The sequence below is a fragment of the Abrus precatorius genome, unplaced genomic scaffold, assembly GCF_003935025.1.
Source record: "Abrus precatorius isolate BTA unplaced genomic scaffold, Abrus_2018 Scaffold11, whole genome shotgun sequence".
Taxonomy (NCBI): Eukaryota; Viridiplantae; Streptophyta; class Magnoliopsida; order Fabales; family Fabaceae; genus Abrus; species Abrus precatorius.
In genome coordinates, this window is record NW_020874303.1 from 2,281,697 (window position 1) to 2,309,509 (window position 27,813).

The 27,813-nt window shown below is 31.2% G+C and overlaps 3 protein-coding genes across 5 annotated transcripts; all 3 read left to right on the forward strand.

The window, feature by feature from the left end:
- The first annotated feature begins 1,131 nt into the window (after positions 1-1,131).
- LOC113854227 (heat shock 70 kDa protein 16-like) lies at positions 1,132-7,650 on the forward strand. Of its 3 annotated transcripts, XM_027485127.1 has the most exons (10): positions 1,132-1,283; positions 1,650-2,963; positions 3,267-3,479; positions 4,216-4,311; positions 4,390-4,536; positions 4,812-5,012; positions 6,079-6,225; positions 6,296-6,424; positions 6,512-6,642; positions 7,282-7,650. In XM_027485127.1, the coding sequence occupies exons 2-10, from the start codon at positions 1,794-1,796 to the stop codon at positions 7,358-7,360; spliced, it is 2,313 nt and encodes a 770-aa protein (XP_027340928.1). In that variant the 5' UTR covers positions 1,132-1,283; positions 1,650-1,793; the 3' UTR covers positions 7,361-7,650. The 3 variants fall into 3 exon arrangements, with proteins under 3 accessions (XP_027340928.1, XP_027340927.1, XP_027340929.1); XM_027485126.1 differs by having other exon boundaries at positions 1,144-1,283; positions 4,216-4,536; positions 7,282-7,404; XM_027485128.1 differs by having other exon boundaries at positions 1,187-2,963.
- A 2,530-nt stretch (positions 7,651-10,180) lies between these two features.
- Positions 10,181-17,698, forward strand: LOC113853903. Its single transcript, XM_027484602.1, has 18 exons — positions 10,181-10,527; positions 10,673-10,860; positions 11,418-11,522; positions 11,649-11,720; positions 12,076-12,223; positions 12,672-12,754; positions 13,149-13,204; positions 13,978-14,114; positions 14,197-14,290; positions 14,387-14,452; positions 14,515-14,737; positions 15,744-15,845; positions 15,991-16,076; positions 16,160-16,282; positions 16,577-16,646; positions 16,737-16,828; positions 16,970-17,074; positions 17,147-17,698. The coding sequence occupies exons 1-18, from the start codon at positions 10,181-10,183 to the stop codon at positions 17,258-17,260; spliced, it is 2,211 nt and encodes a 736-aa protein (XP_027340403.1). The 3' UTR covers positions 17,261-17,698.
- A 1,772-nt stretch (positions 17,699-19,470) lies between these two features.
- On the forward strand, positions 19,471-27,201 carry LOC113853905 (probable dipeptidyl-peptidase 5). The gene is made up of 19 exons (XM_027484604.1): positions 19,471-19,643; positions 20,873-21,060; positions 21,374-21,478; positions 21,570-21,641; positions 21,822-21,969; positions 22,547-22,629; positions 23,027-23,082; positions 23,827-23,963; positions 24,053-24,143; positions 24,241-24,306; positions 24,382-24,604; positions 25,241-25,342; positions 25,582-25,667; positions 25,758-25,880; positions 26,144-26,213; positions 26,309-26,400; positions 26,537-26,641; positions 26,713-26,843; positions 26,917-27,201. Exons 1-18 carry the CDS (start codon positions 19,489-19,491, stop codon positions 26,827-26,829), a joined length of 2,019 nt encoding a protein of 672 aa, XP_027340405.1. The 5' UTR covers positions 19,471-19,488; the 3' UTR covers positions 26,830-26,843; positions 26,917-27,201.
- Positions 27,202-27,813: the final 612 nt, after the last annotated feature.

Here is a 27,813-nt window from a genome sequence, read left to right on the forward strand (position 1 = left end):
ACACTTATAAAAGTTTGCTTTAAATATTTTATATAACGACGAAATTTTGAAATATATTATTAAAAATTTGCTTGTTAAAGTTTATTTTTGTGATTAATAGTTTAATACATCGATATTATGTATAGGGGAAGATTATTAGTATATAAAAAAAATCACTAATTTTCTAATTAAGGGTTTATAAAGTAGGGTGTTACAAATATAACCATAACTATTAATTTTTAGATGAACAACAATTTTAAATTTAAACAATAATAAAATTATTTGTATTAAAATTAAACTTACATTAATTAGATAGTAATGAAAAAAAAACTAAATTTACTTATAAAATTTAAAATAAATAAATAAAACAAGGCATATTTTTAAGAAGAGAAAAAGATAAAAATAATTTTTTTTATAAAAGACTGATTTTTATATTGATTTTTTAATTTATATAATATTATACAACATAAATAATATGTAAAATAAATTTTTATTAAAATTTATAATATTAATGAATTTAGTTAAATTGAATTTTGAAACTTCTATTAAAAATTATTCTATTTACTAGATTGATAGTAATAAATGAAATTTTTTATTTAATAATTACTAAAAGTCTGTAAAACTTGCAATAAATAAGCGATACACATTTTTTGATGTTTCTTTTTCAAAAAAGTGACGCATGTCAGGATTTTTTTTAAACAACTATCATAAAATAGTGTGCCGTTTGATTTTAAATAATTATTAATTGAAAAGTGTATAATAAAAATAGAAAAAATTAAAAAAAATTCAAACAAAATAATTAAATGACTATATTTTTCCATATAAAATTCCAACTACTGAATTTAATTGCATCTAAAGAATTTAACTACTAATCCACGTACCAATATTAAAAGAAACAAAATAACATATATATATATATATATTTTTTTTTTTATAACTTCAGATTAAATTTAATTCAAAGTCATTAAAAGAAACTGATTATGATTTTTATAAAGATAAAATTTTTTCTATAAATTTAAAATAATTTACAGGAACAATATATATATAAATAAATAATTGTAGGCTTATACCGCTTATATATTTTTCCAAATTTAGAGGGTATAATTGCAAAACCAGTGTTTACAAATATTGCCCCAAAAATCCATTATTGTTACATTTGCCGTCATTGCTAACATCTGTAAAAGCCCAAGCTTCGTACCATTGAAACAAAGCGACGATTTTTCTCCCTCACACTCTAATTACATTCCATCTTCTCCAACTGCACTGTGCAATACGAAATGCTTCTCGATTCTACCATTCACAAGGTATATTCCGTTCTTGCTACTGCGGAATTCAGATTGCCTCTTTTTTTTAGCTTACGTAACTATGTTGTTACATTGAAGGCATGCCCCTATTTATTTTCCTCAAATTTTTATGGGAAATGGAGGAAAATTCAACGGAAAAATTGGATATTTAGTCATGGGGTTTTATTTTTCTTTTCGGAATTTTATTTGTTTTCCTATTTTTTATTTTTATTAATGCTTGCATCTGTTGAGCAATTTAGGGAATTGTTAGCTGGAGTAGATAGAGTTTAGTTTGTTAGTACTATCATTTTTATTTAATTTCGATGATAGAGAAATGTCATCTTGATGCGTATTATCAACTCCTTTTGTTTTGCTTTTGTTTTCTAGTGATTTGTGGTGAAGCTTAGGTTTCTGGGCTGATTTTGTGGAATCTGGTGAAGTTTTTGGAATTCTTGGGGTTTGGATTGAGTGGAGTGGTGAATTGGATTGGATTAGTTGGTTGAAGTTTGGTGCAAGATAAAGTGAGTTGAGATGAGTGTGGTGGGGTTTGACATTGGTAATGAGAACTGTGTCATTGCTGTTGTTAGGCAACGTGGGATTGATGTTTTGTTGAATTATGAATCCAAACGTGAAACCCCTGCAGTGGTCTGCTTTGGCGAGAAGCAGCGGTATTTGGGATCTGCTGGTGCTGCTTCTGCTATGATGCACCTCAAGTCTACTATATCTCAAATAAAGAGACTGATAGGAAGGAGATTTGTGGATCCTGATGTGGAAAAAGAGCTGAAAATGCTCCCTGTTGAAACTTCTGAGGGATCAGATGGTGGCATTTTGATTCATTTGAAATACTTGGGGGAGATTCATGTGTTTACACCTGTTCAAATAATGTCTATGCTCTTTGCTCACTTGAAGACTCTGACCGAGAAAAATTTGGAGACACCTGTTTCGACTTGTGTTATTGGGATCCCATCATACTTCACTGACTTGCAGAGACGGGCATATCTTGATGCTGCAAAAATTGCTGGATTGAATCCGTTGAGGTTGATCCATGATTGTACTGCAACTGCCCTTAGTTATGGAATTTATAAAACAGATTTTCGTGCTGCAGGTCCAGTTTATGTTGCATTCATTGACATTGGTCATTGTGATACTCAGGTTTCTATTGCGTCGTTTGAGTTTGGTCAAATGACGATACTTTCACATGCTTTTGACAGTAGCTTGGGGGGAAGAGACTTTGATGAGGTTCTATTTAGCCATTTTGCAGCAAAATTCAAGGAAGAGTACTGCATTGATGTGTATTCTAATGCCAAGGCATGTATCAGGCTACGTGCAGCATGTGAAAAATTGAAGAAAGTGTTGAGTGCAAATCTAGAGGCACCTCTAAATATTGAGTGCTTGATGGATGAGAAAGACGTTAAGGGCTTTATTACAAGGGAAGAATTTGAGAAGCTGGCATCAGGATTATTGCAGAGAATTTCTATTCCTTGCAGCAGAGCATTAACTGATGCAGAGTTGACAGCAGAGAAGATTTCTTCTGTAGAGCTAGTTGGTTCAGGTTCAAGGATTCCAGCTATAAGCACATTGCTAACTTCTCTATTCAAGAAAGAACCCAGCCGACAACTGAATGCAAGTGAGTGTGTAGCACGAGGTTGTGGTTTACAGTGTGCTATGCTTGGTCCTGTTTACCGTGTGAGAGAATATGAGGTTTGTGTATTTATTTTTTCAAATCTATTCTTATCCCATCTTTATGTTATATATTGCTGATTAGAATTGAGTTTGTAGATTTTTGGAAACGTAATAATTATTAGAGAACCAATTTGTTACCTTTTATTCTAGCAAGTTTTTTTTTCAGCCTTTTAACTGTCTTCCATAGTTCCATTTTCCCCTTTTTCCAATTTAAAATGAATTTTCTGTTTCTTTAATTTCTTATAGGTATATAGACTCATGAGCCCCTCTTTGTTGTATTGTTCTCTATATAATTAATGTAATTTCTTATGTTTTCTTCAGGTTCAGGATGCAATTCCTTTTTCAATTGGACTTTCATCAGATGAAGGTCCAATTTTTGCAGGATCAAACAGTGTACTTTTCCCAAGAGGCCAACCCTTTCCAAGTGTTAAAGTCATAACATTTCAGCGAAATAATTTGTTCCATTTGAAAGCTTTCTATGCTAATCCAAATGAACTACCACCTGGGACATCTCCTAAAATTAGTTGCTTCACGGTATGCCCTCTTTAGAACACTCAGCTAAGCAGTTAAAAGTTTTCTTGTCTGCATTTTTATGTTTTATACTTTCTCCTCAACCACCCCCTTTCTTAGTACTTATCATCCTTGCTCTCTTGTTTTCCTGTGTTTAATGCAAGTTATGCACTATGGGAGCTCTCTCTCTCTCTCTCTCTCTCTTTTTTTTGAGTAAATCTATGTGAACTTTTTTTTTTTTTTTTTTTTACTTTTTGGGTACTCAGTTATTCATATGTAACAATGTTTAAATTCCACAGAAAAGTTCATCTATGGTAGATATTCATCATTACCACAATCGACACCTTTCCCTCTTGAGCTGTAAGTTGTGGAATGTTCTGAAATTTAAAACACGTTAATGTTAAAATACTTATATATCCAAATGTTTTGTCTGATTCCTGTCAGTTAGTTATCAAGTGAACAAATTTACTTTAATGGATCTTGACCTTTCACAGTAGACTCCTCACCCTATTTCTCAATGAGAGATAGACTTCATTAACAAATGGGCCCATAAAAGGAAACCATTGTCTTAAATCAATAAGGCATAACAATATGAGAGCCAGAATCAGCTTTCTGTGGATGTGCATGTACTTGACTAAATCATTATGTTAGGAGAAAGGGAAAGTGTGTGTTGTAGATTTAACATCATTCCTGGTGCTGATAATTCAACATGCCTACACCTTATTATATTCTTATGCATTTGATCCATAATTCATTTCAGATTGGTCCTTTCCATGGATCCAATGGTAGTAAAACCAGAGTTAAAGTTAAAGTTGTACTAAATCTGGATGGCATTGTCAGTATTGAATCAGCTACAGTAAGTAAGAAGCCTTATTTTACTTTCTGTATTGTGTTATTAGTTTTTCTTAGTGATCTAACCTTTCTATGGTTTCAGTTGATCAAAGATCACATGAATGATTCAGTTATGGTGGGCGATCATCATTCAAATTTTGATGCAATGGATGTTGATCCCATTTCTGAGACAGTTGCCAATGGCTTTGAAGATAATACCAATAAGAAGTTGGAATCTCCACGTAGTTCTGTAAGTAACCTCTCATGTTTTTTCCTTCCCTGTATCTCACTTGTTTTTTCTTTGTGGGAGATCATAGATATTTGAGATTTCTAGCAAATTTATCCTTAGAGCGTGTAAAATTTTATTGCTAGAATATGAGATGCAATTGTAATAATTTTGATGATGAATTCTCTGTCATATTTGTCATGATTGGTTTTTAAACTTGTGGCAATAATTATGAATACAAATATGAATCATTTTGGTGTTTGCTGTATATTAATATATTACTATCACCCATTTTACAGGCTGATAGTACAAGAAAAGATAAAGTTAACAGAAGGATTCATGTGCCAGTAAATGAGAGTATCTCTGGTGGACTAACAAAGGCGGAGATCTCAGAAGCTCTAGATAAAGAACTTCAGTTGGCCCAACAAGACAGAATTGTAGAGCGAACCAAAGAGAAGAAGAATACCTTGGAGTCCTACGTCTATGATATGAGGAATAAGGTACGGATTCTATATCTCAATGATATGTAGACCTGATTAGTTTCTGTGATTCAGGATACTTGGTTTAGGTAGTCACACATGATGCTTTAGCTATAAATAGTTTTGTCTGCTGGCTGATCTTTTGTTTTTTTTAGTAAAAACTGACATGTTCCTTTTTAAATAATCAGGGCTTTAATGTTTTTTTTAAATTAGTGTAAAAGTTGAGTGTGTCACATGAGACACTTTAGTGTACTATTATTGAAGAATTGGTTTAGATGCCTTTTTGTCGTGACATTTATATGTTTTAGGCTGAAATTAAGAATGTATACTTGAAATTTCTCTTAGGCTTTTTTTGAGAGTTTGGAAAGAGACGGAAAGAAATGGTTTAAAGGGCTTAGGAGGGGAGGAGAAGGTTTAAATACCTCCTTTGTATTAATGTTTAATATTGAGAGGGAAGAGTAATGGAGGGTTTAACATATAAATGACATTGTTACCTTTTTATATTTTTTATTCATATACTTTTTTGTCTTTTGTATTTTTTTAAAAAAATACAAAAATAAAATAAAATTAAGAGCATGTTTGTTTTCATTTTTAAAAATAGTTTTCTCTTTTTAAAAATAGAAACAAATATGTTCTAAGTATTTTTAAAATTTCTATTTCTATTTTTTATAATTTTTAAAAAAATTCTCACTCTAAAAACTAATATTTTTTAATTTTTAATTTTCTTGCTATTTTAGCTTTAGACCATGCTAAATATTTAATCTAATAAATAGAAATATAAATGATAAACTCCACTACATGAGTTACCAAAACTCCATAAAATGGGAGAACTCTCTTAACCCTTCTCTTCATATTTAATTAACTTCCAAACAAGGGCCAGTGATCACTAACCCCTCCCTTCCTCAATATTAAATCCAAACAAACCCTTTATACTTTGTAATCTTATCTGCACAGGTTCAGCATTTTAAATCTTTAAAATTGTATCTCCTTTCATGCCACTAACTTTATACTCACATTTGAAGATTATGTTTTTGTATCTATTTTGATTCATGAGCTAGCATTTGAATTTATTTGCATATTTGAATAGCTCTTCAACACATACCGGAGTTTTGCAAGCGAGCAAGAGAGGGATGACATATCTCAAAGCCTTCAAGAGACTGAGGAGTGGCTTTATGAGGATGGTGTTGATGAAACTGAACATGCTTATTCTTCAAAACTGGAGGATCTTAGAAAGGTTATTTTTGCTTTTCAAATATTATTTTTTCTCCTTGCCATACTTCTTTACAATCTATGTATTCTTGTAGCTGGTGGATCCAATTGAGAATCGGTATAAAGATGAAAAAGAAAGAGTGCAGGCTATAAGTGATTTATCAACTTGCATTTCACAGCATCGTGCATCCGCAGATTCCCTTCCACCCCAGGGTAAAGAACTGGTATGCTAACAAACGGGCCAGTGTATATTATTGTGATTGTGATGCTTCCCTATGATCAGCTTTCAAGTGATGACTTTATTGTTTCAGATCATCAATGAGTGCAATAAAGTAGAGCAGTGGCTGCGAGAGAAGATCCAGCAACAAGAATCTTTTCCTAAGAATACTGACCCAATATTATGGTCAAGTGATATTAAGAGCAAGATACAGGAGTTAAACTTGTATGGTTTCTGTTTTCCTTCTCAAGAGTGTTTATTTTATTTTTTTGTCAACCTCTCAAAAGTGTATACTTCTAGTTTTGAATCCATGGCGCACAACTAAAACTTATGGCCTGATTGGTGAATATGATAAAGATAACTTTTCCTACCAATTTTCAATGTTTGTTTAACCAATGACTCTATCCTATGGTCTGTAGTTTTCTCTAGTGTAAAATTTATCTTGTGGCAGGGGACTTGAGTTAGAAATAGACAGATAGAATAATATAATGTATTTAATTTGTTATTTTAGCATGCATCAAGTGTAAAACAAAAGAAGAGCCTATTTTACTCTTACAGTGTTCTTATCCAACTTTCATATCTTATTCTTTCTTTTCTTAAGATGTTCATCAAACAAGCCTAGTCTGGGGAAGAATTCATAAAATCACAGTGCGTTATGCAAACAAATCAATCATTCATGTACAATAAAGTTCCACATGATATCCATACATTTGATTGGGAATAGTATATTTTTTTTTTATCATCTGAACTAAACTATGCACCTACTTGTGCAAAACATTGTTCATATAATTTTATGAATTTGATTGTCATTACCCCTTGATTTTATATCAGCATTAACTAATGTCCTATTTTGATGGTTTTCAGGATATGCCAACAGATATTGGGATCCAAGGCTTCTTCAACTCCAGAAGACAGGGAGAATTTTGGTCCTAGCAGAGAGTGATCTTTTATCCCGAATATTATGTTATATAGTAACGTTTAACATTAAAATTGGTTTTTGTATAGCTAAAGCTATCACATCAGCAAGCATTTGACTAATCTCTATTGCTGCAAGTTGTAGCCATGACTTGACTAATCGTTTTAAACAAATGAATGTATTTTTGACATTATATAGTAACAAAGTCAAACAAATGAATGCTTTATTAACTGTTTGAATACACTCCCAACATTACAATTAAGGGATAGAGGGTAATGCAAAATATTTATGTTGCAGAACCCAATGCAACAAATGGTGAGGGAAGGACCTGATTCTGATTCTGATTCTGATTCTGATTCCTAAGCACCAACGACATTAGTGAACTTTAACTTCTATGTAAAACTTAATTGCATATTGAAATGAATTAAAATATGTTAAATAACTTGACAGAATAAAAAATAAATGATAATATTGAGATTGTGTAAAATAACCTGTAATTTTAAAATCAGATTGGTTATGGTTGAAAACAATAAATCAGTTATTGAATTGGTAAAAACATTAATTCGTGATTTAATAGTTCAATTATGATTGAATTGGAGTGAAATTGATAATAATAAAATGTATATTTTTAATACTATATAATATATTAAGTAATATTTTAATAGAACATCATAAAAAATTACATTAACTGAAATTTAATTAACATGAAAATTTCATGTTATTCAATATGATAAAAATATAAAAAGTAATTTATACTTAAATATTATGTATGGGTTTTTGTTTATTTAAAAATAATTTTTGAATAAAAAATTAAAAAAAGAAATTAAAAAGCGTAACAAATAATTTTGAACTTATCAGTTTAAGCTGATTTTTTACATCTATTTTTTACTTGATTTTGGTTTTTTTTTTCTCCATTGAGTTTTTTAGGCTAATCATTTTTGACAAGTTTTGAGTCTAATTGATTCAACTAGTTGGTTTGTTTCAGTTTTGAAAATAATGAAAAATATAATTAAGACGGTTAAAAAAATAAGTTTTATATTTTTATTAGTTGCTCATTTTTTTTTAAATAATATCTTTAATCCTTCAACTTTTAAAGTGTTTTAAATAGTATTTTTTATTATGAATATTAGTTTGATTAATTTTTTTATCTTTTCTTTTCACTTATATTGTTCATTTTTTTTTAAATTTACGATTTTTCTTTCTCTTCCATTCTTTCTTCTTCCTCTTCTTACTTTCTATCTTCTTGTTTTTCTTATCCATTTTCTTCTTTCTCTTTATTCAACATGGATGGTATGTATGAGGTGAATTTAAGGTGCAAGTTTTGCAACAATGGAGCAAGATTTAAAATTGGAGAGAGAGTTTGGAGTGACACAATTCAAGTTTTGATAATACATATTTTTTAAATATTAGTTATATGATAATATTATTCTTAATAAAATAAAATATTTGTTATTCTTACATTATCTTTCAAACAGTTATTCAATTGAATTGTTTTAAATATCACTATTTTTTTTAAGTAAACAAAAGAATGATGGCTAAAAAAAAAAGACGTATTTCCAATGACCATGATATAAAGTTTCAGAACTAATCGAAATGGAAAGGTACTAAAATTCGTGTTTTTTTTTTCTCTAAATTAAACCGTACACAAGTTTATAGTTTGATAAATAGAACCATATATTATATGATCCAAGTGTCGAACGAGGTCATGAAAAGATATAGTTTGATAAAGTATTATGGTTGACATATTATTTATTTTACAAAGTTGAAGAACTACTATTTAATGTCTTTCAATATTTACGTTTTAGCAAAAATGATCATGAGTAGATTGCTTTTATCTCTTTTCTACTTGGCTTTTATTATAAATTTTTATGTTTTTAAAATGCATACAAAACCTTTTATACTTCAAATTTACATATAATTTATTTTATTTTATAAAAATTTATAATGAAATCTACATTATGATAAAAATTCAGAATAATTTAAATTTAAATTACTTATTATCAAAGAGGTTATTTTTTTTTGAAAAAATTAGTTTAAAACACTTGTAGAATTACTTGGGAGCACGGGAAAAATTTGTAAGTGTGAAAAAAAAAGGACATTATAATCTTGAAAAATTAAAATCAGACAAAATTATGATTATTGTCTATTAATAACAGAAAAAAATTTCTTAACTGTATTTTATACTTTAAAGTAAATATATAATTTACATTTTGCAACACTTTAAAATAAATATAAAATTAAGAAAAAAATTAGATACAAACTAAAATTATTTTTTAGTTTAAAAAACTCAGGTTAATATAGCCTTAGCTACGGATAACAAGAGGCATAATATGTTATAAGTAATGACCAAAAAGATGTCCTTGATGATTGAAATAATTACTCGTTCAATAAATTCAGATACATGAACAAGTAAATACTTGCAAAATTATATAAGTATTATATTTCTACTATTATTTAATTAAAAATAATTGATAAAAATATTATTTTTATAATAATTACTTAAAATATCACATCCACAATGATTTTAATCAATGAATATCAGAAAAAAGACACTAATATCATATCAAAATTAATCTTATATTATATCTCAAGTGTTTAACATATGATCAAAGAGATACATCATAAGCCTCTTTTAAAAGAATAAAAAAATAGATATACAATGAGATTTGATTTTGAAGTATAAAACATGTGTGTTTGATTTAATTTATTTTAAAACAACATTTATTTAGTTTTATTAATCTTATATTATATATAATTTTTAAATAAACTGTTATAACCAAAATTTTGATATTCTAGATCGTATGATGTCTACATAACCAAAATTGTAAGGTACTAAAATAACGTGCAATGGCCACGTTAGCAATTGCTGTGCTCACTTTCACTCTCACTCTCACTCGTTCTTCTTCTTCATCATCATCACCTTATTCCAAATTCTTCTTCAACCATCTCAGCAAAAAGCTTGTCTCTTTCAAAACCTTTCATCAACCACGTTCCTTCTTCTGTTGCAACTGCAAAAGGGGCATGGCATCTTCAGCAGCAACCTCTCACTCTGATAGAATCACTGCACCCTACGGTTCATGGAAGTCCCCTATCACCGCCGACGTTGTCTCCGGCGCCGTCAAGAGGCTCGGCGGGACCTCCGTTGATGGCCGTGGCCGCCTTATTTGGCTGGAATCACGTCCAACAGAATCTGGGTAAGTTTAAGTGCCCCTTTGGGTTGTTACCATTTTTAACGATGAGAAAAAGCACTTTTGGAGATTTTGGAAGTGGGAAAATGTGAAATTTTGAAAATTTTGGTGTTTGCATGTTGACCCTTTTGGCCATTCGGTTTTGTTTCAGACGGGGGGTTCTTGTTGTTGAAGCAGAAAACGCGGGTGGTGAACCTGTGGATGTTACTCCTAAGGAGTTTGGAGTGAGAACATTGGCTCAGGAATATGGAGGTGGTGCTTTCACTGTTTCAGGGGATGTTGTCTTCTTTTCTAATTATAAGGATCAGAGATTGTACAAGCAATGCATCACTTCTCTAGGTGAGAATTGAGCAAGCGTTGATTTTCATTTCTCAATTCCCATGTTTTCCAAAACAATGTTATGCTGTATTATTCACATTTGACAGGTGGAATAGAACAGCATTGAGTTGGAATGGAATAAAATTAATATTGTATGATGGGGATGGAAGGAATTTTTTGTTTCATTGTTTGAGAAGTGATTGGAATGATAAGGAGATTAGTAAATAGTATTTTGGTTCCATTCATACTGCTGAAGTAGGAGAAATGAATAATGGAAGGATAAGATAGAGTGGGATTGAATAGGTTCTTTTAGGATTCTGGATTCATTTCATTTTGTCCTAAAGAATCCAAACAATGACTACTAATGTCATTCCATTCCACGACCCTCTATACCACCTCCTTTCATCAAGTCAAACGTAGCCGAAATGATATTTGTGTTTGTGCCCCTTTTGACCTGACGTGTGTAGTCTTACTCTTAGTATCAATCTGATGAATATTGAGTTGGTGTTATGTTATTCTCTATCAGAAGAAGCAATTTTCTTATTTAGTGCTGGAATTTGTCGTTTGTTCCCTAGCAGATGTGCCTCCTATACCTCTCACTCCAGATTATGGTGGACCAGTAGTCAGCTATGCTGATGGAACATTGGATGCATGCTTTAACCGTTTTGTTTGTGTAAGGGAAGGTAAGCAGTCCAAAATCAGTTTGTCTTCAAGACTATGTTGGAATGTTCCCACAATATTTTTTTTTTTTTTGTTAAAGGCTTAAAGCATTAATTTATTTGTTTCTATATGCATGATCATGTTGCTAGATCGTCGAGAGAACAGTCAAAATCCACCTACAACAATTGTATCTATAACACTTGGCAGCAAGAATGTTCAGGGTAATGATTTCTGTCTTACTAGTAAGTTTGACCTGTGGAGAGAGTGAATGAACACTGAAAATAAGGTCTGTTTAGTTTGAGAAACATTTTGTTTCAAAAAATAATTACAAAACTATCATTGTTTTTGGTTTGTTTTCTATTTTCAAAGATTTATATTGAAAATTTTGAATGGTGTCTTATGTTATTTTTGAAAACAAGAAATGAAAACATAAACCACTGTCCCAAACCAAATGTGCCCTAAGTTTTTCATTACTGCTTGTTAAAGGTTTTCATAAATTGTGTCATTTTCCCTTGTTTGATGGCTATTTTCATCATACAATCAATATTATGTCTGACTAGATTGCATGACATTCAGAACCAGAAGTACTAGTTGGAGGAAGTGACTTCTATGCTTTCCCACGTCTGGATCCCAAAAGTGAAAGAATAGCATGGATTCAGTGGAGTCATCCCAACATGCCATGGGATAGATCAGAACTTTGGGTTGGCTATATTTCTGAAAATGGGTGAGTTGAACTCTATATTATAGTTGTAAGTTAAAAAAATTATGTTTGCTTATCATGTAGGTCTACCAATTGAGGTGGCGATGGAATTTTTTTTTTTGTTTCATTTCTTATGTGTGCTTTTGTTTTTCAATAATGATTGATACGATGTCTCTTAATATCAACAGCTGATAATTTTGCAGATATTCAGTTCTTTTCTGAATCACAGAACACATGTCTAATATTTGTTGATTATATTACTTTGTACAGTGGCTGATACTCTTCAATAAAATATGCAATGTTTCTTGACAGGCTCATGCATCTATTTTCCTTCTACTAGAAGATTTTCTTGTTTTTCTCCATTTATGTCTCATATTCTGTGCCCTGGATGTAGTTCTCAAGTTCCATATGATCGTTGGTGTTTTGTATTGTATGTCTATTTGAAGTTTAATCATCTTAACATTCCATGCAGAGAGATCTACAAGCGCATCTGTCTTGCTGGAAATGATCCTTCACTTGTTGAGTCTCCAACTGAGCCTAAGTGGTCCCCCAATGGTATGTAAACTAGGCAATTGTATAACTCTTCCCCCTTCAAGAAGAGAAACTTGACAGTTTTATGGATCCAAAACTTGACATAGTAACAGTGTTTATCAATATTTTAGCTTTGTTGACTAAATGTTTTCTTAAGATCATCAAGTCATTGCAACTCCAGACATGGGGTCAAGATCCTTGATCGTTAATTCATGATCTCTTGTTGATCTATGATGTAAAATTTTTGTTTTTACTTCAGTTTTTTCAGCATATCATCTATTCATTCATGTGTTTTGTTCCAATTGAATGCTATTAATTCAAAGCTTATTATTGAGTATTGAATCCAATTTGTTATGATCTTTTTGTGCATTATGTGATTCTGGTTTTTTATTTTTATGTTTTGATTTTAACTATGCAGGGGAGCTGTTTTTCATCACAGATAGGGGAAATGGTTTTTGGAATCTCCATAAATGGGTAATTTTCTTCCACTAGTTAATCCATTAATTATATACATTAGCTTTTATTATCTTTTGATTTTCTATTTCTGCATTGATAAGCTCATTAAAACCTTGGATAACTTTAAACTTATGTCGAAGGTTATGCGTTTGATATTTAGTTTTGGAGTTTTGGTGGATACAAATTGCTGTAATGTTACTTGTAAAGTTCATTGAACAACTTCAAAATTTTATAATGAAGGTTCTAACTAACTTGGTGTATTTTTCCATTTAATCTTACTGGTTTTGACAACATAGAGTTTGTGACATTTATCATTTTGGTGTGCATGTGTGTGCATGGAGTCATTTGAATTTTACAAATTAAGATGGCAAAGAGCATCCTACTATGGATAATAATCAGAGTTTACAAAAAGCTAATATATGAATTTCATATGACTTGTGTTGTCCCCAAAACAATCAGATTTTGGATATCATTCTGCTATGATACATTACTCAAATTATACAGTTAAAAATGGTAGAGCTATCTAGTCTTGTCAGCCTCTATCTTGGCGTTATCCACTTACTGAGGTTGAATATCTTATATCTCCATTAGTCTATTGTTATAATATAATACACATGCTTTTGCATCTATTTCACTTGTCATATAATCATTTGTTCCTTTCTGGTTTGTCTTGAATTCCCTTGTACAACAGGATGTTCATGCTTGAATGCATTTTATAGTTGGACATGCAACAGCTACTAAAAGATTAATTGATCTTTTCTTCTATTTCTAATATGTATAATTGGTTACAGATTGAATCTGAGAACAAGGTCTTGCCTGTTTGTTCTCTGGATGCTGAGTTTGCAAGGCCGCTGTGGATTTTTGGTATGAATTCTTATGAATTTATTCAAAGTCATAAACAGAGCAAATTAATTGCTTGCAGTTACAGGTGATTCTATGTCTGCAACCTGCACATTTTCTTTTTTCGGTCCAATTTTGTACATTCAATCAAGGTTTCATTGTGATTGCAGGCAGCAAGGGAAGTCATATCTTGGAGTTATTGATGATGTGCAAGGCTCAAAACTAACTGTGCTGGACATTCCTTTCACAGATATAGACAACATTGTAATTTTTAAATTTTTTTCCCTGTTTTTGTTTTCTAGTCTGACATAATTCTTGAAATGCAATAACAATCTTAGTTTTCCAATTATGCCATTGTAGGCATCTGGTAATGATTGCCTTTATGTGGAGGGAGCATCTGCTGTTCATCCATCATCGGTGGCCAAGGTGCTTTCCCCCATGATTTTCTTAGTTATTTCAGTACATCCCTGATAGCTCTCGTTTTTCAGGTGACTTTAGATGATGATAAATCAAAAGCAGTTGACTTCAACATTATTTGGTCCTCCTCACCTGATAGTTTGAAGTATAGTTCTTACTTCAGTAAACCTGAGTTGATTGAATTCCCAACTGAAGTTCCTGGTCAGAATGCTTATGCATACTTTTATCCACCATCTAATCCTATTTATCAAGCCAGTCAGGGAGAAAAGCCTCCACTATTATTGAAGAGTCATGGTAAATCTTTTTCTTGTATCAGGAATGATCACTTTCTATTTCAAGTTCTAAATTTTAATTCAATTAGCTGCTTAGATGCTGAAAACCTGTGGAGTTGGGTCTTCCCTCTGCAACCAGAATTCATATGTAGCTAATATCTAATGACCTACATAAATGATAATTGAAAACAGGCAATCTTTAGAAATTATGGAGGTCATGAGTGCATTGTAATGAAAGGTGGCAGTGGTAATCTTGATTTCACATTTGTTGAATACATACTGAATTGTTTTATTTCTGTCTTGTCAAGAAATGCAAATGAGAAATTGATATAAACTGAACAGTATTGTTGAATGACTGAGAACAGAAGTAATCTTCCTCCACGGATATCCAGCTTCGCCAATAGTTTCTTCTTTTCCTTAAGAACTTTATATCTGTCTGAATGATCCTTCCACCCTTAGACTTAGGTCTCCTATTTATGTATAATTCGATCCCCTCTAACAAGCCAACCAAGTAGGACTACCTTGTGTCCCTAACTAATTTTCCTTTCCGTTCTGTCTTAACTTCTACATATTCCTCCTTCTGCACTCATGTCAGCAGCCATGTTTTTAACAATTTTTGCTAGTATGTTTCTAATTTCTCATTGTTGACAATTATAACATTAGTCTTCTCAAAGACTATGAAGCAATGTCACCCGCAGACTGGACTCCTTTTGATACATGTTATTCTGCTGAAAATTTAATGCTTCATAATCAGGGACAGAGATATACCATCAAGATGCACACTCTGATGGAGTGGAGGTATCATGGATATACAGATGGAAGCTAAATTGTAATTTTAATGTGTTCAAACAAGTTTGCAAAAATTTCTAAATTGAATCAAATTTTCAATTGAGGAACAGCAGTGCCTGATTTCTGCTTTAATTGTGCTTAATTTCTTTTGGTGAACCATTATACTTGGATTCTCTTTGCTCTAATGATTTTAATTCAACAAACTTTTATATGTGCATTATTTTGTTTGAATGTTTCAGGTGGACCAACTGCTGAAACACGTGGAATTTTAAACTTGAGCATTCAATACTGGACTAGTCGGGGTTGGGCATTCGTTGATGTGAATTATGGTGGAAGCACTGGTTTGTTTCTCTATTCAATTTCTGACTTACCTTACCTTCCCCCCCCCCCCCCCCCCCCCCCCAATATTATTTATAGCCTGTTGTAGTCATTTCATTTATTGAAAAGATGAAACTCAATTTGTCTGACTAGAATGTTATTTGGAAGGTTATGGCAGGGAGTACCGAGATCGGCTTCTGGGACGTTGGGGAATAGTAGATGTCAACGACTGTTGTAGTTGTGCTACATATTTGGTAATTATTTATATTTTTTTACCTCCATTTTTAGTTGATGGATCTGTTATAAGCGTGGTTATATAATATAGTCTCTTATCTAGGTGAACAGTGGAAAGGTGGATGGGCAGCGGCTTTGTATTACTGGGGGCTCTGCCGGTGGGTACACTACCTTAGCTGCTCTTGCTTTTAAAGAAACTTTCAAGGCTGGGGCTTCTTTGTATGGTGTGAGTGCAACTTATAGTACTTAAATTTTGCACTACAATTTTCTGAAGATTATAGTATTATTTACCTATTTACCATGAAATAATGTTACAAATAAGAATATTCTTCTAAACTATTAGTTTTGATAATCCCTTTGATTGCTTTCGGATAGGATAATACATGTATCTTTCTCAGCCAGTCTTTTTTCCAATATCAAGAATAATGTAGTATTTGTTCTTATAACTTTAGCATGTAATAAGTGTTTAACAATTATCCTTACTTACAATGGAATTTATTTGCCAATTTGTCTCAAATAGGTAGCTGACTTGAACATGTTGAGAGCAGAGACTCTTAAATTCGAATCCCATTACATTGATAAACTAGGTGGTAAGTCAATGATGACCATTTAACGTACCTGTTATTTCTTTAATTTACTTCTTTCATTCGGTGTTCAGTCTATTTCCTAACTAATTGCAGGTGGTGAGAAGGGGTGCTTTGAAAGATCACCAATTCACCATGTTGACAAATTTTCTTGTCCCATCATTTTATTTCAAGGCTTGGAGGACAAGGTTAATAACAATGCAATCATTGTTTTCCCCTTCCCATGTTTATTACTAAAGAACTCTTGAATGGAAATTGTCAGCCTATTCCTAAATCCACTTTAAATAATCTACAAATTTAGTTCAATAAATATATTCCACATGTTGCAGATTGTGCCACCAGAACAGGCCCGGAAAATTTACCAGGCTCTGAAGGAAAAAGGTGTGCCAGTTGCTCTTGTTGAGTATGAAGGAGAACAACACGGTTTTCGAAAGGTACGTACTAATTTAATTATTTATCTTTTTGAAATGAAACAGTGACTATATGCCATAATGGGTTGGATGCAGGCTGAGAACATTAAGTTTACACTTGAGCAACAAATGGTCTTCTTTGCAAGATTGGTTGGGAATTTCAATGTTGCTGATGATATCACTCCCATCAAAATTGACAACTTTGATTGAGAATGGCTTTTTCAGAGTTCAATGTTGGCTGTTTGTATCTATGTTAAAGCAAGTTTTAAGCTATCTTTGTTCTCAAATCTTGATAGTGCTTTGCTGAAATTCAGAAGTGTGCTGGAATTTATTGCACTCATGAGCTTATTCTGCACACTACCAACTACCCTATAACCTTAGTGGCATTCCCTTGAAGGTCTCTATAATCTATATTAATCCTCATTGCCAAGAGTCTGCAGAGTTTCTACTACATTTTCTCAAATCTTGATTGTTCAATTTAGTCTTGAACCTTACTTTATAATTATGAATTTATATTTTGAATCTGTACTGGAGATACAACCTATATTTTGTCTTATAGGATTGTCCTACATAGATAAAATGAATGAGTAATGATAGATTAAGCTGGAGTATACTCTTTCTGATCCTATTTATAAGGCAGATTCTAATGCTAGAAGGTTTTAGTAGCGTTTTATATAAAGCACTTAATAGTTTCTGTGAAGCATTTATTATTATTTTTTCTATTTGTCCTCAATAAATGAAAGTTGGTGAAAATCTAAAATCATTGAACTTAAAATAAAACTTTAAGATATTGATAATGGGGTTAGGTTCAATGATATTAATTAAGGGTAAAATTGTCACGTTATAATATTTTTTAAAAACTCAAGAAAATTAACTGGATATAACTACTTATATTACTGAGTAATTTAATTAAAAAAGTCGTACTAGATGGAATATTAAATTTAGGATTTTGTTACCTTTTAGTTCTTTAGGGATAAGTTTGAGCAATTAATAATTGTACTTTTTTTATTAAAAAATAAATTATTTATTTTATTTTTAATAAAAAATTATTATTTTTATGTTTAAAATCAGTCCTAAAGCTGTGATTAATAAGATTGATTAAGTTTCAACAATATTACACTAGTCTAATTAAAAAAAATAACACTACTACTTTTGTCTATTTAGTTTTTTATATCCACCAATGATAATTAATGTCAACTAGTTGCATACATAAATTTCCACTAAAAAGGGAAACTTAAGTTACCAAGAACCAATTACTTGTTAAAAAGGGAAAAAGTTGCATTAAAACTTTATAAGATTTATAAGTAATGTATGTAAATGAGTGGATTTGACTATTTTAAAGTGAAGTTACGTGGAAGCTTTAGAAGATATAGTGTAATTATAATCATTAATAAAATTATTAAAAGTTGAGATTGGGACTTTATAGTTCGTTGCATTTACATTTGTTTTATTACACTTTCAACTATTAATTTTTTAATTAATAAGTATTTTTAAAATGTCGTCTCTTAGAAGAGGGTTATATTCCAAATGAAAATGACAATTTACAATATCTCATTAATAATGAAAATTAGTTAGTGCATGTTCGTTTTTTTAGTTTAGAATGTCCAAATGAACGATCTCTTAAAAGCAATAAATTGTTAATTCTCAAAAAAACTAAAGTATTGAAAATTAGGAGTGTAATTTTATTGGGTTAGTTTGAGGTTAAGAAAAAAATAATGTTTAAATTGATTTAAAAAAAAAAAAAACTAGACAATTTGAGGTTTCTTGAAATTTGAGTATTTCACGCTCGATCTGCAAACTTAATTATTTGAGAAATTGTATTTATACAATTATATTACATAATTAAGTTTAAAATTAAAAAAAATGAACAAGAAGAAAAAATAATATATAACTTATAGTCAATTTAATAAAAAAAATAAAAAATAGTATCGTATAAAATATTTTACAAAATTAATGTAAAAGAATAATATAACTCCATTAACTTCATAATATACAAAACCTTTGACACTTCGTGAGAAATTTTATAAGATGTATCAAAGAGAGAGTAAATAAAAAGTATTTAAGAAATATTTAATAATATAAAAAGGAAATTAAAAAATTTAATATATTAATGAGATTAAATATTATAATTTATAATATAAATTTATTACTTATTTATTATGCATTATTAGTTAGGATTTGATAATGTAAAATATTAGAAGTGGGTAAGAACTTGTATTACACAACACACGAGTTATCAAATGGGGAGTCTTTGAAGTTTGAAAACCGAGGAAGAGGATGAAGATGACTAAGCGACAATGACAATTTAAAAGGGAAAAATTGAAAGTGAAAGGTTCTAACATAACCATTCACAACACCAATTACTGTTCCAATCTTCATCGTTCTTCTTCTTCATCTGGTTTCTAACCCTCTCTGGTAACATCTCCTGCAGAAGGGGAATGGCATCTTCAACGGTCATCTCTGCACCTTACGGTTCTTGGAAGTCACCCATCACCTCCGACATGGTCTCCGGCGCCACCAAGGGCCTCGGCGGGACCGCAGTCGACGGCCGTGGCCGACTCATTTGGTTGGAATCACGTCCAACAGAATCTGGGTAAGCTTATAGCGTCATTCTGGGTATAAGGTTTTTCTAGTTGAACAAAATAAAAACAATTTTGGAGAAGCATAAATTTGACCTTGATTGGTTTGATTTTAAAAATTTATAATCCTAAAAAATATAGAAAACATAAATTAGAACTTCTAAAAAGTATCGTTATTTCTAATTTATAAAAAAATTATTTATTTTTATACTAATTTTTTATTGTATTTAAAGATTTTTCTAAAAATTTACCTAAATTTAGTTTTTAATGAGTTTGACTTAAAAAAATTAGATTTATTTTAACTTGATGATTAAGGAAATGAATAATCATCTTTAGCTTTAAGTTTAAATAAATAATAAAAAATGTTATTAAAAATATTTATGATCTATTTTTTGATATAATGATTAGTTTTTATAAATATTTATTAATTTTTAAATAATTAAAATTAATTTAGTAATAAAAGCCTAAATTTAGTTATTCAGTATGTCTTTAAAAAGCATATTAACAAAATTATAAATGTAAATTTAATCTAAAATTATAATGAATAACATTAAAATAAACATAAATTCGTAATCGACTGATCTAATTGAGCTGATTTATTTTACAGACAATATGATATCATTATTTATACAATAAAATATTTTTTTTATTTATGCAGTTATTTTATTTAATGCTTTTTATGATATTATTTTTTTATTGTATAATATTTTTTGAAATTACAATTTCTCAAGTTATACACTGTCGCTAAAGATAAATATTTTTTTAATTAAAATGTGTTTGAAAATATTTATAATAATTATATAATTTTAAAAATACAAAAACTAAAACTCTGACAACATCTTTAACCATAAAACTGACTTTTCTCGCTCATCATCGCACTGTAAAATAAAATAGCAAAACTCTCTTTTTTAACTGAGCAATGTGGTTTATGATCATAAAGTAATTACACTTAAATATTACTATTTTATAAAACTGAACAATTAGCATTAAATTTTCTCTTAATAATTTTCTTATAGATATAAATTAATAAGTAATAGCTTCTGAAAAATATAAAAAACAAACTATATAGATTTCTTCTAATTTTCTAAAGTTTAACATACATATTTTAAATAGTTCTAATTACTTTAATAAATATTTAATGATTTAAATTTTTTTTTTATATGATAAATATTTACTTTTTCAAATAAATACTTCTACTTTTGAGTTTGCAAGTTGATGTTTTGGCCATTCACATTTGTTTCAGGCGGATAGTTCTTGTTCTTGAGGCAGAAAACCAAGGTGGTGAACCTGTGGATATTACTCCTAAGGATTTTGGAGTGAGAACATTGGTTCAGGAATATGGAGGTGGTGCTTTCACTGTTTCAGGGGAAGTTGTCTTCTTTGCTAATTACAGTGATCAGAGATTGTACAAGCAATCAATTAATTCTCTAGGTGACCATTGATCAACCAGTAATTTTCGTTCAACAATATTTATATTTTCCAAAACTATGTCATGCTGATGCTGTATTAATTCCATGAAATGGCACATTTGTTTTTGCTCTTTTTATGTTTGGTTACTTGCATCTCTTATTTTTCTAGGAAGAAATTATAGCAACATAATTTACCTGTTAGTAAACTAGCTTTGGTTAACATATAATTGGTTTCAAATCTAGGCATTTTTGATTTGGTGTTGTTATTCTCAGAAAGTGTATGTGAAGTGATTTTTTTATTTAGTGCTGGAATTTTTTGGTTTGTCAACTTGCAGATGTGCCCCCTTTACCTCTCACTCCAGATTATGGTGGACCTCTAGTCAGCTATGCCGATGGAAAATTGGATGCACGCTTTAACCGTTTTATTTGTGTTAGGGAGGGTAAGTACTCAACCATCATTTTATCTTAAATGCTCATTTTACTTGCTAAATCATTCAATAAATGGTAACAAATGCATAATCATATTGCTAGATCGTCGACAAAGCAGTCTAAATCCACCTACAACTATTGTATCTATAGCACTTGGCAGCAAGGATGTTGAGGGTAATAATTTTTTATCTCACTAGTTTTGAACCTGTGTAGAGGCTGAATGAATACTACAAAAATGTATTTCATTGTTGCTTGGCCAAGTTTTTCTAAAGATGGGTAATTTTCACTTGATTAATGTCTGTTTTTTTCCTTATGCAATCAATATTATGTCTGACTTGATTGTGTGACATTCAGAGCCAGAAGTACTAGTTAGTGGAAGTGACTTCTATGCTTTCCCTCGTCTTGATCCTAAAAGTGAAAGAATAGCATGGATTCTGTGGAATCACCCGAACATGCCATGGGATAAAACAGAACTTTGGGTTGGCTATATTTCTGAAAATGGGTGAGGAGCTCTTTATTTAAGTTTAACTTATAGGAATTTAGTAAGTGTGCTTAAAGTGTAGGTCTCCTAATGAAAGTGACAATGAAATGTTCTCATTTTATGTGTGCTTTGGTTTTGTCGAATTTGGGCTTTAAGCCTACAACATGGTATCAGAGCCTAAAAAGAAGAAAACCCTAGTCCGTGTCTCTACATGATATCTTGTCCTTAAATATTTAGTTCTTTTCTGAATCATGCAACACATGTCTAACAATTTGTTTATTCAGTTACATCATACAGTGTTTCCCCTTTTCATAGCCTAGAAAAAGAGAAAAGTTATTATTCACTTTGTATCCAAATTCCAAATCTCAACTATTAAGACAACTTACTCACACTCTTCATGTATCCATGCACTTTTTCATACTGGCTCATGGTTTGATTTTTTTTTTCTCTGAAAGTTTTTTCTTGTTTCCCCACCATTTTATTCTTATTTTTATCCCGGATCTCATTTTCAAGTTCCAAATGATAGTTGGACTTACTAATGTTAATTATATATGTCATGTTTCAAAGTGAAGCTTAATCATTTTAAGGTTCCATGCAGAGCAATCTACAAGCGTGTTTGTGTTGCTGGGTATGATCCTTCACTTGTGGAGTCTCCAACTGAACCCAAGTGGTCCCCTGATGGTACATAAAATAGGCATCTTTTGTAAACCCCTGCCCCGTAAAAATCTTGGCAGTTTATAGAACCAAAAGTTGACATATTAACTGTATCCTTCAATCTTTCAGTTTTGTTGAGCAAAAGTTTTCTTATGATCATCAAGCTATGATACTCCAGATATAGATACAGGATTCTTGATCTATGTTAATTTATGACCTCTTAATGTTCTATATATTTAGAACTTTTATGCTTTTACTTTAGTTTTCACTCTCCTGATTTTACAGCATATGTTTCATTCATGGATCTGTTCTCACTGAATTTTGGTGATTCAAAGCTTACTACTGACTCTAACATGAACATTTGCTTTGATCTTATCTGAGCATTCGGGTTTGTTTTGTTCTTGTTTTTAATTTAACCATGCAGGGGAGCTCTTTTTCATTACAGATAGGGGAAGTGGTTTTTGGAATATCCACAAATGGGTAATTTTCTTTCACCGATTATTTCTGCAAGCCATCATTTTCATGTAATGACATTTATTAGCTTATGATTTTCTAATTTCTGCATTGATAAATATTCACTAATACTCTGAATGATTTTAGAATCACGTGGAGGGTTGTGTTTTTAATATATACTTTTGGAGGTTTGGCGGATACAGATTGATATTATATTACTTGTAAAGTTCATTGAACAGGATCAGATTTTTATAATGAAGGTTCCTTAACTACGTGTATTTCCTGCTTTCCAAAATGAATTTGCTGGTTTTGATAAAATAGAATTTCTATGAAGTTTGTCATTTAGATTTAGGTGTCTATGTGATTACATTTTTAAAATGGAGCCAATTTTGGATTTTCCAATTTACGATGTTATAGAACATAATATATGTATTTCATATGACTTGTGTCCTGAAAACTATCATGTCTTGAATATCTTTCTGCCATGTTACATTTACATAAAAGTTATGTTAACATATTTTTTGGGCATTAGCCAGTTAGTGGGGTTGAATATCTCGTTCTGTTTTAATTATACAAATCCTTTGTTAATATTTTACTCTTTTCATATAATCATCTGCTCCTTTTTCTTGTTGACTTGGATTGCCTCTCTTGAACAAAAGATGTTAGTGACAAATAATTCAAGTGCAAGCATGCTTGGTTGGACATGCAATAGAAACTGCAAAATTGATTACTTGTCTATTTTTCTTTTCTAACTTTTACAATTGGCTACAGATTGAGTCTGAGAATAAGGTCGTATCGGTTTATTCTTTGGAAGCTGAGTTTACAAGGCCACTGTGGACTTTTGGTATGAATTCTTATGAATTTATTCAAAGTCCTAAACAGAGAAACTTAATTGCTTGCAGTTACAGGTGATCCTAAGACTGCTACTTGCAAATCTCTCTCTCTCTCTCTTTTCCAATTTGGTACATTCAATTCAAGGTTGTGGTTGTGTTTGCAGGCAGCATGGGCAGTCATATCTTGGAGTTATTGATGTGCCAGGATCAAAATTATATGTGATTGATATCCCTTTCACAGATCTTAATAACATAGTAATTTTCAAAATTGTTTCCTTGTTTTTTTCTTCGGGGTCAAAATCAATTCTTGAAATGCATTAACAATCTTAGTTGTGCAATCATGCCATTGCAGACTTCTGGTAAGGATTGCATTTATTTGGAGGGAGCATCTGAGGTTCATCCATCATCAGTGGCCAAGGTACATTCTTCTTCCCGCATCATTCTATTTTATAGTTATTTCGATGTACCCCATGACAACTCTCTTGCTTTTCAGGTGACTTTAAATGATGATAAATCAAAAGCAGTGGGCTTCAATATTATTTGGACCTCCTCACCAGATAGTTCAAAGTTTAGTTCATACGTCAGTAAGCCAGAGTTGATTGAATTCCCAACTGAAGTTGCTGGTCAAAATGCTTATGCATACTTTTATCCACCGTCTAATCCTGATTTCCAAGCAAGTGAAGAAGAAAAGCCTCCTTTGTTGTTGAAGAGCCACGGTAAACATTGGTCATGTATCTGGAATAATAACATTCTATTTCATTTAGCTAATTAGATGCTGAAAACCATTGGAGTGGTGCCTACCCTCTGCAACCAGAATTCATACGTAGTTTAATATCTCATGATCTACTTACATGATAATTGACAATGGTTACCTTTAAAAAGTTAGTACTGTATACTAATACTGCTGAGCATTATGGAGGTCATGTGAGCAGTGTAACAAAAGGGGAAAATGTAATTTATCTTTACATTGTTGAATACATACTGATTTTAGTTTATTTCTCTCTCGTTCCTACCTCTCCTCTTATGTCAGCAGGACAGTATCCATGATTTTTACAGTCTCTGCATAAATAAGAGGTTTCTAGTTTCTCATTGTGATAATTATAACATCAGTCTTCTTAATAGCTGATAAAATAATACCAGAGCTATACTACACACCTTTTGATAAATGTTACGCTGCTGAAAATACCCTTCTTAATTTTCAATTGAAATTTCATAAATAGCAATTAATTTTTAATAACTGCTTTCGTTGCACTTAATTACTTTTGGAATACTTGTCATGTGTGTGTTCTCTCACTCTGATGGCTTCACAGCATACACTACTACATGTGCATGATTTTATTTGAGTATTTCAGGTGGACCAACTGAAGAAACTCATGGAATTTTAAATTTGAGCATTCAGTACTGGACTAGTCGTGGTTGGGCAGTCGTTGATGTTAATTATGGTGGAAGCACTGGTTTGTTTCTCACCTTGTGTTCAAAATTATGCTCTGAATCATATTACCTGTTTTTACCTCTTTTTTTGCTGTAATCATGACTTGTAGTTGTTGGTCATTCATTTGTTTATTTTGTTGGCCATCGAAGAATTTTGGTTATTTATGATTCACTGTTAGTGTTTCAGATGTATTACTTGCAGGCTGTTTTAACTTATTGAAATATGAATCTCAGTTTGTTTATATATTATATTGTTTGGAAGGTTATGGGAGGGAGTACAGAGAACGGCTTTTGGGAAACTGGGGAATAGTTGATGTCAACGACTGTTGTAGTTGTGCTACATATTTGGTAATTATTTTGTTTAATTGTTTCCTACTTTTTCTTTATGTATCTGTTATAATTTATAATAAAGTTTACATGAAATAATCTATTATATAGGTGAACAGTGGAAAGGTGGATAAGGAGCGGCTGTGTATAATGGGTGCCTCAGCTGGTGGGTACACCACCTTAGCTGTTCTTGCTTTCAGAGAAACTTTTCAGGCTGGGGCTTCTTTGGCTGGTGTGAGTGCATCTTCTTATACTTCAACTTCACTCTTATTCTTCAGGGGCAATTCATTTTCCTAACGATCATAACAACCTACTTTATATATTTGCCATGAAATAGTTTTCATGGAATTTCTGACTTGCCATCAGTTCACATTATTTGAATCTTTGAACATGTCATCTGTTTTCAGTTTTTTAACAAAGTACAATACAGCATATGTTCTTTTAACTTTAGCAAAGAATATAAGCTAATGTCCTTACAATGTTGGTCTCTCAAACAGATAGGTGATTTGAACTTATTGAGAGCTGAAACTCATAAATTTGAATCCCATTATGTTGATAACCTGGTTGGTAAGTCAATGATGGCCATTTAAGGTACCTGTTATTTCTTTGGTTTGTTTGTTAATTCATATGGTGTTCAATGAATTACCTCTAACTGATTGCAGGAGGTGAGAAGGAGCTTTTTAAAAGATCTCCTATCAATCATGTTGACCAATTTTCTTGTCCCATTATTATATTCCAAGGATTGGAGGACAAGGTTAGAAACAGTGCAATTATTATTTCCCTTTTCCATATTTAATACCTGAAGGACTCGAATGAATATTGTCTGCTTATTCCTAAATGAATAAATAGTCTTCAAACTTCAGTTTGATACATGTATTCTGCATTGTAAGGTTGTGCCACCGGATCAAGCTCGGAAAATTTACCAGGCAGTGAAGGAAAAACTTGTGCCAGTTGCTCTTATTGAGTATCCAGGAGAACAACATGGTTTCAGAAAGGTACACCCTGATTTAATTGTTTATCTTTTATAATGGAACAGTGATTTTATGCATTAATGGCTTGGATGCAGGCTGAGAACATTAAGTTTACACTTGAACAAGAAATGGTCTTTTTTGCACGATTGATTGGGCACTTTGATGTTGCTGATGATATTTCTCCCATCAAAATTGACAACTTTGATGACTAATGGCTTTTTCAGAGGTACTGATGTTGGATTTCTTTGTTTCTATGTAAAAGCAAGTCTTAAGCAATCTCTGTTCTAAAACTCAAATAGTGTGTTGCAGAAATTCAGAAAGTAAGATGGAAAATTGCTGTACTGATGTGTCTCTTCTGTCACATAGTTGTAGTAGTCCTCTATAGAAGGTCTATGTCAATTCCCATTGCCAATGCCAAGAGTGTGGGAGTTTCTACCATGTTTTATCTAATCTCGATTGGAGTTGAATTTACTCTTGAATCGTGTTTTCAATTATGAATTTATATTTTGAATGTGTAATGGAGATACAATATATGTTTGTTTTTTATATGTCCTGTATGAATAAAGTGGGTGATGATAAAACATAGTGTTGTGATAGTATTAAACTTCATAATGTTTCCACAGTACTAGTCTGTAGTTTTATCTTGGAGAAATGTTAACAAACTCTTTCAAATAATTTTTATTATTAACCAAAATTTATTGACAATTACAAAAATATATTGAACTCAATTCTAATTCAACGTGTCCAATTTATGCTTTTGTAATTGTCAATAACTTATAAAATAATTCTAACCTCCTTAAGATACTAGATAAGAAATTAAAAGTAAAATTATTTAAGTCAAAAAATGTAAAAAGGTATTTACTTTCATAAATTTTATTGCATTTTAACATAATTTTCAAGAAAAACTTATTATTTATTGAATCTTTAAACAGTTTTCTAAGGGCACTGATTTGTAATACTCTTAACTTTTGGCCAATGAATGTATTAGTACACGTGGGACTCTTTATCTAATCAAATAATTGGGTGTCGACTAGTTCCAGACATAAATTTGTAATTGTAGTTGCTTCTTCTATGAGCCAGGGTTTCAATGGCAGCCATGTATTCTATGATCAAGGAATGGAAGATGAATCCAAACCTTGTTTATTGACCAAATTCTCCTGACCAAAAATTTTAGGGTAAAAATCAACTATAGACTA

Bases quoted from the DNA above. Each gene is read 5' to 3' on its own strand.
- LOC113853903 (XM_027484602.1), top strand. From the start codon at position 10,181: ATGGCCACGTTAGCAATTGCTGTGCTCACTTTCACTCTCACTCTCACT. The intron at 11,523-11,648 runs GTAAGCAGTCCA...TCATGTTGCTAG, and splicing joins TTTTGTTTGTGTAAGGGAAG to ATCGTCGAGAGAACAGTCAA. The intron at 17,075-17,146 runs GTACGTACTAAT...GGTTGGATGCAG, and splicing joins AACAACACGGTTTTCGAAAG to GCTGAGAACATTAAGTTTAC.
- LOC113854227 (XM_027485126.1), top strand. From the start codon at position 1,794: ATGAGTGTGGTGGGGTTTGACATTGGTAATGAGAACTGTGTCATTGCT. The intron at 2,964-3,266 runs GTTTGTGTATTT...TGTTTTCTTCAG, and splicing joins ACCGTGTGAGAGAATATGAG to GTTCAGGATGCAATTCCTTT. The intron at 6,643-7,281 runs GTATGGTTTCTG...GATGGTTTTCAG, and splicing joins AAGATACAGGAGTTAAACTT to GATATGCCAACAGATATTGG.
- LOC113853905 (XM_027484604.1), top strand. From the start codon at position 19,489: ATGGCATCTTCAACGGTCATCTCTGCACCTTACGGTTCTTGGAAGTCA. The intron at 24,307-24,381 runs GTACATTCTTCT...CTTGCTTTTCAG, and splicing joins ATCCATCATCAGTGGCCAAG to GTGACTTTAAATGATGATAA. The intron at 25,881-26,143 runs GTGAGTGCATCT...TCTCTCAAACAG, and splicing joins CTGGGGCTTCTTTGGCTGGT to ATAGGTGATTTGAACTTATT.